The sequence below is a fragment of the Apium graveolens genome, chromosome 7, assembly GCF_009905375.1.
Source record: "Apium graveolens cultivar Ventura chromosome 7, ASM990537v1, whole genome shotgun sequence".
NCBI classification, from domain to species: Eukaryota; Viridiplantae; Streptophyta; class Magnoliopsida; order Apiales; family Apiaceae; genus Apium; species Apium graveolens.
The window spans coordinates 164,590,886-164,602,793 of NC_133653.1; the positions used below are offsets into that span (position 1 = coordinate 164,590,886).

Genomic DNA, 11,908 nt, shown 5'->3' on the forward strand with positions numbered 1-11,908 from the left:
CTCTGGCCTCAACATCTGCATCACTAGTGGACGGTACCTCATCCAATCTCCTCCGACAAACTTCTCCACCATCTTAACATGAACTATCCACTCATCGTCCAACACTGAAGTCTGCTGCCTAGACTCACGATGTAATGTTTGGGAAATTACGTCTGTATTATATCATATTTATAATAAATTATGTGTGTCAATGTGTCATTTATGTGGAATTATCTGGCAAACCTTAATTGCTATTTGTTACGTGCATTCTATGTCGTTCCGGTATTTTTAAGGTATTTTTCAGATATTTTATTTTGCATTCATAGTGATAATCTCATAATTTTGCATTAATTAATAACTATTTATTGCTTGCTCCCGAATTTAATAATTTAATTTGTTGCATTTATAGGTATTTTGTACAAAAAGCAGAAAAAAAAAGAAACAGAAAAGAAAAATGCAAGAAAAGCAAAAGTGGAAGAAGAGAAAAAAGAAAAAGAAGAAAAGAAAAGAAAGAAAAAGAGAGTGGGTTACATTCACGGGTCAAGATTCTACCAACACATGGCAAATGTATGGCTTGGATTTAGCCAACACCCCTAAAACCCTAATTCTTATCCTATAAATACCCCCACTCCCCCTTGTATTCAACACCTTAGTTTTTATTTGAGTTTACCCTAAATTTAGTAGTAGCCTCTTTTCTCTATTTTATATCTAGTTTTTAATTCTCAAGTTTTCAATTATTGTAAACACTATTCTCAATTAATGTTATTCAAGTCTTCTTATTGCATCTTCTCTTCTACTTTTATATCTTGTTATTTTTATTTTAGGTTATGATATCTTTCAAGATCTCACAAGTTACATATTTGGGGATTTGAAAGGAGCCTTTAGATTTAGATTTGTTATTGAGTTAATGTTCTAGATTCACTTTCGAATTTTATTGTAATTAGTATTTTAATATCTAGTCTTAGGTTTAATTGTGTCTACTTTTACTTTTTCGGCGCTTTTCTTGATTTTCTGACGAACCTTACTTCTTCACCAACATGTTTGGTGTTCGAAGTTTTGATTTTTTCGCTTATTAATCAGAAAGCTTTGTTTCATTTCATATCTAAATTTGCCTTTAGTATTATATATATGTTTACTTCATTAGCAGTTTAAATTTTCTAGCATCACTATTGTCTACCAGCTATAATATTTGACCTCTATATTTTTTTTCAATCTATCGGTTCTACTCAAGCTCTTTATTTATCAATTCAGTTCACTTAACTTCACTACAATAATTTCTATTTGTTCGGATCACGCCCATGTATGGTTACATTAATTTATTTGTGATTTGATGTTTTTCTTTATATAAAAATGACGAGGTTAGTTCACTTCTCCAGTTTGTTTCCATTTATATATGCTAGTTTTGTAGTCCAAATATCTTGCTGGCCCAACTTGCTTGTAATTTAAATCTATCCATTTGATTTTATGGCCCAAATTAGCTTCTGATTGCATACGTACAATATCACCATTAGCTAGCCATTAATTGCATTAATTAATCATGACACTTTATTATGATCTCATGCATTTAGTCATTAATTACCCTTTTAAGTATTAATTTATTGTTCAATTCTTGTAGTCTGTGGTTTCTCTTGCAAACTTCTATGTGTTTACTAGCTTCATTATCTTTAAATTATTTTGGGCCTCTACCTCTCTAGCCCAACTCGTTTTGTCATAGTTTAAATTAAGGTAAGCTCATGTTTACTCATGGCTCAAAGTAATTGTTTGATAATTATTGTTCCATTTGTCCTGGCCCATTAATATAGATATGACTTCAAACTGCTAGATTTTAGTAGTTTACTGCCATTTATCTTTCGTAGTTATAATTAGTTAAATAAACATTCTTTCTCAAAATTAATTGTTCTAGTTCGCCTAAATTAGAATTTAAGGTTGCGAAAAATTAAATAGTCTCTGCGGAACGAATCTAAAATATTAAAATGAAAATTGTGTGCTTGCAATTAAATTGTTTATTTTTGGCACATCAAGTTTTTGGCGCCATTGCCGTGGACTATAATTATTTTTCGCGCCTTAATTTTTAATTTTTCGAATTAGTTGTACTTGCTCTCTTTGCTTAATTTTTTTTTAGAAAATTGAAGATTTGGAAAGCTCGTTGGATCTCCGAAAATTGCAAAGGCTCGACGGAATTTTCGGAAGCTTGCTTGGGTAAACCGTATCTCTCCCTTTTCGTATTTTTCACTAGTTATAAAAATCACAAAAAAAATTGAAAATTCAAAAAAAAATAGTTAGTTAAATACATAATTGTTTCATCATGCATTTGTTCACCTAGGAGCACATCATCTTAGATTTTATTTTATTTTATTTTTAATTTTTCGTACCTTATAAATTGTGGTGATTGCTGGAGGACCCAAGGTATGTTAAATTTCTTCTTTTCTTTAGTTAAGACACGTAATTTAGAGCATACATAATTGTTTATCGCTTTTATATCTTATTGTGTGTTGCATCATTTAAATAAACTTAAAGGGCAAAACCACATCACAAGATAAGGGGAGGGATTTCATCACTCTTTTCTTGGCCCACAACCATTAAATCCATCATTTTTCATACCATAGCTTTTTTAATAAAATTAAGTAGACATTAGGCCCTAGGACTTCGCGCTCAACTAGGAAGAAAACCTGAAACAATCAAATCTCTAAGTATTCATTCATTGGTGTCTAGGCTAGCGAAAGCTTACCTGGCCATTTAGATTAGTGACTAGGCTGGTATTTAGCCTCTTGGCAATGCTTGCACCTACCTGGCCAATCAGAAAGAATACTTTTAGTTTTGTGAATTTTAGTAATATCTTTTTGTTAGGAGCAAGTCTAAAGTTTTTTTAGGGAACCATAGATTTAGAATTTTTCTTTCAATTTTTCACCCTTTCTTTTGCGTGTTTTAAATTCTTGCACTTATTTGCTACTTGGTTCATATCCTGTTTATGCGTACTACGTGGATTAGAGATAATTCCTCTAGGTTAGTGAGACCAATTGAGCGTACTTCCTCATCGGAATCCGAACCCGTAGAAATTATTGAACCCGTAGTAAACATGGCAGTTTCTCTTAAGGATCGTTCTTACCCCGCCCGTTCATCCCAACCTTCTTATATTACTCTTCCACCGGTTAATGGTAATAATTTTGAAATTAAAGGTCATCATATTAACATGTTACCTAAATTTACCAGGAGTGAAGGTGAGGATCCGTATCTTTTTATTCATGAATTCGAGGAGGTTTGTGCCTTACAAAAACTCCAGCAATTGACCGAGGATTCCATTAGGCTTAGATTAATCAATTCCGTTCTAAAAAAAATACTAAAAAATGGTTATATAGCCTACCGGTTAATTCTATTTCAACTTGGGAGGGATTCGTAGTCATTTTTCTAAAAAAATAAGACTACGAGACTTACAAATGAGATTAATCAATTTCATCAAAAGGAAAATGAGTCTTTTTGGAAATATTTTGATAGATTTAAAAATCTTTTGTCCCAATGTCCCCACCACGGAATAGAAAAGTGGAGACTTTGTAAGATTGTTTACGAGGCCTTAGATAGTTCTACAACCGCGTTGTTAGAGTCTATGTGTCAAGGCAAATTCATGGAAAAAGATGAGGATCAGGGTTGGGAATTTTTTGAGGAACTAGCAGAAAAGACCATGTTGTGGGAGTCTACTAGGGAGCCGAATAGGGAGCCTAGTAAGCATAATGAAATAGTCGGTTCATTAGCTAACAAAGGCTTGCATTTAGTTGGTAATTATATAGCAACTAAAGCAAAGTTAGCTACTCTCACTAGAAGATTAGAAGCTTTAGAAACCACTAATGCTCCTTTCCAAGAGTCTATGTGTGCGAACTATAACTCTAATAGTTATGGACCTCAAAACTTTCAAGAGTTTGAGCCAGTGAATGCTATGTTTCAACCTCGACCTAGGAATGACCCTTTTGCACCCACATACAATCTCGGGTGGAAGAACTACCCGAATTTCTCATGGACCCAAGGCCAAAACTACCAATATCCTCAACCCACTTTTCAAAAGCCTAATCCAAACTCTTACCCCACCTCTAGTCAAAATCCTTATCCAAACCCAATTCAAGCACCCTTGAATCCTCCCGGGTTTAATGATTCGGATAAGAGACTTAATTCCTTAGAAAAGAGTATCGAGGCTTTGCTAAAATCTCAAACTAATTTGACTCAGTCTCAACAAGCCTTCATGTAAACCATGACCCAAGATAGGCAATTATTGAATTCCAATGCCCAAGCCATATCTAAGTTAGAGGTTCAAATGAGTCAATTAGCTAACACGATTTGTGAGCGCGAGAAGAACAAGTTTCCAAGTCAACTCGAGGTGAATCCTAAATTTCCGCTTAATCAAAGACCTCATGATGTGAACGCCGTCATCTCTCTACAATTGGGGAATCAAGTGAGAAATCGAGTTGGTGTTGATGATAACGAAGAAGAGAATTCGAGTTCGAAACCTAATCCTTCACCTTTGAGTCCAAGTCTAGATCACTTGAAGCAATCCGAGAATTTCGAGTCTAGCGAAACACCTCATTCGATTGCACCACCTTCGAAACCTAGCCCCGATTTGTCTAACGAAAGAGTCTTTATGCCAAAAGCTCTGTATCCTCAACGACTTATTTCAAACAAACAATCGGCTCAAGTAGAAAAGATCTTAGAAGTTTTCAAGCAAGTCAAGGTCGACCTTCCTCTTTTAGATGTCATTCAACAAATTCCTTTTTATGATAAGTTTCTAAAAGAGTTGTGTACTCATAAACGAACCACTCATGTTCCTAAGAAAGCCTTTTTGACATCTCAAGTTAGTTTGATTCTCTCGAATGAGATTCCCGTGAAATATAAGGACCCCGGTTGTCTAACTATTTCTTGTGTCATAGGCAACACTTTTGTTAACAAAGCTTTACTTGACTTAGGTGCTAGTGTGAATCTTCTTCCATATTCTGTGTACCAAGAACTCGGTCTAGGTGAACTTCAAAAGACCAATGTCATACTTCAATTAGCCGGCCGTTCTATCAAAATTCCCAAGGGAATAATTGAAGACGTGTTGATTAAGGTTGGTGATTTTGTTTTTCCCGTTGATTTTGTGGTCCTAGAAACTGAACCGGTCAAAAATCCTAAAAATCAAATACCTATCATTCTAGGAAAACCTTTTCTACCCACATCCAATGCCTTGATTAATTCTAGGAACGGTTTAATGAAACTAACATTTGGAAATATGACCATTCTTGATCATGAAACCATGAGTGTCAATGATGCTCTTGACTTTTGCTTAAATCATTTTGGTCAAAATTGGGTTGATTCTGATTACACTAATGAGGTCAATGAGATGTTAGAGTCCATAATTCCTACAACTAACCAAGAGCTTGAACCACTCCCTTTATCCCTTTATCAAGCTAGTGAACCAGTTGAGCCAAGTCCACCAGAATTAGAACTCAAACCTCTTCCTAACACTCTTAAGTACAAGTTTCTTGGTCCTAATAAATCTTTTCCCGTCATAATTGCTTCTAATTTGACCGCATCTCAAGAAGAGGAACTTTTAAGTGTGCTTAAAGAGAATAAGGAAGCCATAGGTTGGAGTATTTCTAATATTAAAGGAATTAGTCTGGCAATTTTCCAATATAGAATTCACTTAGTTGATGATGCTAAACCAGTTAGGGAGCCACAAAGGAGGTTGAACCCAACTTTGATGGAAGTCGTTAGGAAGTAAATTCTTAAGTGCCTAGATAATTGGATCATCTTTCCCATATCTTATAGCTCGTGGGTGAGTCCGATTCAAGTAGTACCTAAGAAATCGGGATTATTGTAGTAACCAACAAGAATGACGAGCAAGTTCCCACTCATGTTCAATCTGGTTGGAGAGTGTGTATAGATTATAGGAAACTCAATTCTGCCACTAGAAAAGATCACTTTCCTTTACCATTCATCGATTAAATGTTAGAAAGGTTAGCGGGTCATTCCTACTATTGCTTCCTAGATGGTTTTTCCGGATATTTTCAAATCCCCATTGCTCCCGAAGATCAAGAAAAGACCACGTTCACATGTCCTTTCGGAATGTTCGCTTATCGTCGTCTAGCTTTTGGTTTGACCACGGCCCCTGCTACATTTCAACGATGCATGATGAGCATTTTTCTGATATGGTAGGTGAATTCCTAGAAATTTTCATAGATGACTTTTCCTCTTTGGTTCTTCTTTTCATCAGTGTCTAAACCACCTTGACCTAGTTTTGAAAAGGTGTAAAAAAATAAACCTCGTTCTTAATTGGGAAAAATGTCATTTCATGGTTAAAGAAGGAATCATCCTTGGTCATAAAATCTCAGAAAAGGGAATTGAAGTTGATAAAGCTAAAATTGATCTCATTGCTAGTCTCCCTCCACCAAAATCGGTCAAAGAAATTCGCTCATTTTTAGGACATGCGGGTTTTTATAGGCGTTTCATTAAGGATTTTAGTAAAAAGGCAAGACCCTTGACCAATCTTCTTTCCAAAGATGTCAAATTCGAGTTCAATAGTGATTTTTTACAATCTTTTGAACACCTTAAGAAAGAATTGACTTCATCCCCGATAATTAAATCTTCCGATTGGAATGAGCCTTTTGAGTTGATGTGTGATGCCTCCGACTATGCAGTTGAAGCAGTTTTAGGGCAACGAATCAATAAGATGCCTCATGTCATATACTACGCTAGCAAGACCTTAAATGATGCCCAACTTAATTACTCAACCACCGAAAAAGAGCTTCTAGCCATAGTATTTGCCCTCGAGAAGTTTAGGTCTTATCTTATTGGTTCAAAAATCATTGTTTACACTGATCATGCCGCCCTTCGATATCTTTTCTCGAAAAAGGACTCAAAAGCTCATTTGATTAGGTGGATCTTGTTGCTCCAAGAATTTGACCTAGAAATTTTCATTAGCAGTTTAATTTTTCTAGCATCACTATTGTCTACCAGCTATAATATTTGACCTCTATATTTTTTTTTCAATCTTTCGGTTCTACTCAGGCTCTTTGTTTATCAATTCAGTTCACTTAACTTCACTACAATAATTTTTATTTCTTCGGATCACGCCCATGTATGGTTACATTAATTTATGTGTGATTTGATGTTTTTCTTTATATAAAAATGACGAGGTTAGTTCACTTCTCCAGTTTGTTTCCATGTATATATGCTAGTTTTGTAGTCCAAATATCTTGCTGGCCCAACTTTCTTGTAATTTAAATCTATCCATTTGATTTTATGGCCCCAATTAGCTTTTGATTGCATACGTACAATATCACCATTAGCTAGCCATTAATTGCATTAATTAATCATGACTCTTTATTATGATCTCATGCATTTAGTCATTAGTTACCCTTTTAAGTATTAATTTATTATTCAATTCTTGTAGTCTGTGACTTCTCTTGCAAACTTCTATGTGTTTACTAGCTTCAATATCTTTAAATTATTTTGGGCCTCTACCTCTCTAGCCCAACTCGTTTTGTCATGGTTTAAATTAAGGTAAGCTCATGTTTACTCATGGCCCAAAGTAATTGTTTGATAATTATGGTTCCTTTTTGTCCTGGCCCATTAATATAGATATGACTTCAAACTGCTAGATTTTAGTAGTTTACTGCCATTTATCTTTCGTAGTTATAATTAGTTAAATAAACATTCTTTCTCAAAATTAATTGTTCTAGTTCGCCTAAATTAGAATTTAAGGTTGCGAAAAATTAAATAGTCTCTGCGGAACGAATCTAAAATATTAAAATGAAAATTGTGTGATTGCAATTAAATTGTTTATTTTTGGCATATCACATAGTTTTCTTTTTAAACGTTTTACGACCCGAACCATGATTTTAAATTAGGTATTTAAAATAAAATAATAGGCCTTATTTTTCATCAAAGAGCTTTTACCATCGCATTATTCCGAACATCTAGGTATTTTATAAATTTTCTCGTTTTGCGAAAAATGACTTTTCCGGGCCCCATTAGGTGTTAAAACCCCCACAAAAATCACATTTTTTTTTTATAAAATTATAGGACTTTTATTTATACCATTTCTTTGTATTTTTGCAATATTCACAAATTTTGGGAAATTTTAGCATATATATTGTATATATAATATATTTATAAATTAAATTATAATACTCAAAAATTATAAAATTAGGGGCTTATTAATTTTAAAAGGTGTAGAATTAGGGCCTTAATTTTAATTAGGAGTATTAATTTTGCTACTATAAATAGCCTAATTTCTATTTAATTATTATTAATTATTAATTAAAAATCAGAAAAATATACAAAATTCTCTGCAGTCGGGTTAGGGTTTGCAATTCGGGTCAAGAATTCGAGCAGTGATTCTGATCAGTTTCCGGCATCGATTACAGTCATGTAAGTTTTCAAAACGAAGCTCTTGAGTTGTTCTTTCGGTTTGTATCATCAATTTCATGTTTAAATCAGTATATTTTTTATTTCGATTCTAGGGTTCATAACTGCGATTTGGGGTTTTTAGTTCTAGGGGTTGTTGAATGATTTTAATGGCTGGTATAGTCTCTCTGTGTTGTAAGCAATCGATTGGTACTAATTAATTGAACAAACGATACTTGAATCGATGAATTCGATTTCTAGGGTTTATGTTCGATTTTCAAATCATAACTCTGTAATTTCTGTGAATCTTTGGTTCTTGTGATGTTAGGGGTTCGATTATACAGTTCATAGGCTTTGATTTGAACTATAGAACATAAGTTGTGATGTACAGAATCGAAAGATGGGATTTTTTGCCGGAGTTTGGCCGGTGTTCAATTGATTTTGGCCGGAGAAATTGTTGTTGGGATGATTTTGTTGAACAGATGGTTGGACTGAATTGTTGGTATGATTTGAAATGGAAACCCCTCAAAAATCACCTCAAATGATGAAGATTTGAGGTTTATCGGAACATGGCCGGAGTCCGCGGAACTCGCCGGATTCTGGAAATTTTCCGGCCAGTTCGTCCCGACCCGGATTGTTCCTGATAACCCGATTTCAACCCGGTTTTTAAACCCGGTTTTGATCCATTTCTGTCAGGGATGATTTTCTGACAGATGTTTCTGGGAATTATTTTTATTTTTATTTTATTTTGATGATAAAATCAGTTTTATTTATTTTATAAATTAATTAATTATTTATTTAATTAATTTCTTTATATTATAATTAATTCTGAAATATTTTTTAAAAATCAGATTTAATTATTTTCTTAATTATTTATTATTTATTTATTATTTATTTAAAAATGATTAATTATTTTGATAATTAATCAAATAATTTTCAATAAATCATAATAAATTTATTTTAATTCCAAAAATTATCTAAAAATCATTTTTAATTCTGATTTTTCTTAAATAATTATTTAAAAATTATTTTAGGGTTAAAAATTTGTAATAATTAATTATGCTAGATACTAAATTGAATTATCAGTGTTTAATCGATATTAATTAGACCGTTAGTCCGATTCGAGCGAAACGAAAGCCCTTTGACTCAAAAAGATGAATTCTTTTCAATAAAAATAATATTAGAGCATAATTTCTTCTAGAAATTAGTTGACTTTGTTACTTGTTTGGTTATCAGTCGAATTGTGTGCCGAGACGAGTCCGAAAAATTCCGAAAAATAGGAAACGAGTCAGATAATGATTAGTTGAGCGATCAGCTAGTCGATTTTGATTCTAAAAATTATTTTTATTTATAAAAATAATTATTTGCTTCTGTGTGTATGTGTATTATGTGGTTAACCGAGTCTTACTTGCTAATATATAATATACGAGTCAGTCATAAGCGCATGGGTAGACAATAGGAACGGTTTGAAGTTGATTCAAGACGCAATTGAAGTAGGAAATGACTAAATCAGTCTATTTCTCTAACAGAAGCTAAGCCAGCAAGGCAGGTTGAGTTGGTAATAGACGAAGGTGAAATATTTGCAGTGAGTCGCGCATAAGGCAAGTTTTTCCCCTACTCTAATTTCAGAATAGTGATATTTCTTCAGATGCTTATCACGCTTGCACTTTTTTTTATTCTTCTTCATAAATACTGATACACACTTGCTATTCTTTTGTTCATATTTCATTTCGATTCTTGATTTCTCCGTTTCCTTGGATTCTTAATTCATATTCCATTTGTTTGACACTTATATTGATATATTCTGGTGATTAGAATGTATCAAAACATACCGATTGTTCCGGTTGTTGTGCGATGGACTGGATAATGATGTTTTGAGGATTAAGTGTGTATTAATCCTGAGTACCGGGATATGACTGGTGCCTCGAGATGGGCCGTAGTTCCTGGGTACCCGACAAGATCTGTATATGGAGATATAGATCTACATTATATTCTGACTGATCAGCAAGATATAGATGCGAACTTGTGTCTAGTTTAGTTCATTTGTACTCTCCAGTAATGGCATTCTTTCTATCTTCGTGGGGTTATATCTTTGCAGATATACCCGGGTTACCGATTAATATAAATTACTTTAACACTGTTTATATTTTGCGGACTTGTTGAGTAGTTTTTGGCTCACCCCTTTTTGTTGTTATTCACCTTATTATTTTCAGTTAAGAAGGAATATGAAACCCATCAGGACTCGAGTGGTAAAGAAGCGGGTTAAGCCTCGGGATCCTCTCATACCCAAGGTGTTGATCCCAATCCAGGAAGAAAGCTTTGAGTTGCCCGAATAGGTGGAGTGTAGATAGTTAGTGTGTGTGTTTAAATAAAAGATGAAATTAATTTAAAACTGGTTAGATAATGGTTTGTAATAAAGAGAGTTGGTAAGATTTTGAATTTGGTTTGTAATAAAGTAGTTAGTGGTTCTTGTTTTCATACTTCAACCTAAAAAGATCCTGGTTAGTGTTAAAATGGTTTAGATTCATTTCTTTATTATTTGTTAATCAGATTGTACAGGTTTGGTGATTAGCCAATAACCCCCAGACTTATACCCCGGGTCTGGAGGGCGTTACAGGTTTGGGATCAGAGCTGTAGGTTTGGTCCCTGAACACAAGAACATTAGGGTTAAGATAAGATAGGGAGATTACATAGGACAGGTGTAGTCAAATAGGAAGAGTGGTGTTAGGATTTAGATCAGATTAGAATAGGAAAGTATAAGTTTTAGGATTATTTAGTGACTTTTCTTCTTTCTTTGGTATATTATTAGATGGCGTCGTCAGGTTATTCGGCTTATTCTGAGAGGACAGTCACCGGGCCAGTAGCACCAGTTGTGCCACCAGTATCTGAGTTCTTGTTTCCTCCTCTTCCACCTCCACCACCATTGCCACAGGAGCCAGTACCTCCAGTACAGGGGATAGTCCATGACCCTATAGAAATGTTTGATCTATTTGAGTTCTTTGAGCCGATGATCCCACTACCGGTAGAGCATCAGTTTATACCGGGGATTGAGCCAGAGCTTCCACCACCCCCAGTGTTGCCTCCTATACCAGTGCATGCCCCAGAGCCAGACGTATTTCAGATGATTCCAGTCGAGGGGATGGGAGAGCATGATATGGATTTACAGTTAGGGTTACCACAGCAGGTTGCAGGTATACCGAGGGTTGCGTCGCAGGAGTCAGTGGGTCAGGTTGCACAGTCGTATATGGTACTATACCATGAGTACAGTTATGAGAGATGATATGGAGTATTGGAGAGCACAGTGCAGGGAGATTATGCATTTATTTGACCAGAGAGACCGAGAACCGTTAGCTGCCCTACAGCCAGATTACTTTATGAGGAAGAGGTTACAGTCGGTATTGATGAATACTACTTGGGAGCTGGAAGATTTGACTTATGAGGGACCGCCTTTTTTTGCGGAGTTTTACAGGATATTCCGTTTGGCACAGACTTTGGTTCAGGCACTCAGGGAGGAGCTGAGGCGTATTCCGCCAGGGTTTTGAGATACTGACTTCAGAGGACA

At 34.7% G+C, this 11,908-nt stretch overlaps 1 protein-coding gene and 1 non-coding gene across 2 annotated transcripts; one reads left to right on the forward strand and one right to left on the reverse strand.

The window, feature by feature from the left end:
- Window positions 1-3,403: 3,403 nt before the first annotated feature.
- LOC141675808 (small nucleolar RNA R71) lies at window positions 3,404-3,510 on the reverse strand. The gene has a single exon (XR_012556440.1). It is a non-coding gene; the product is annotated as a small nucleolar RNA R71 (small nucleolar RNA).
- A 706-nt stretch (window positions 3,511-4,216) lies between these two features.
- LOC141674164 (uncharacterized) lies at window positions 4,217-5,719 on the forward strand. Its single transcript, XM_074480884.1, has one exon. The coding sequence runs from the start codon at window positions 4,217-4,219 to the stop codon at window positions 5,717-5,719; it is 1,503 nt and encodes a 500-aa protein (XP_074336985.1).
- Window positions 5,720-11,908: the final 6,189 nt, after the last annotated feature.

Bases quoted from the DNA above. Each gene is read 5' to 3' on its own strand.
- LOC141674164 (XM_074480884.1), top strand. From the start codon at position 4,217: ATGACCCAAGATAGGCAATTATTGAATTCCAATGCCCAAGCCATATCT.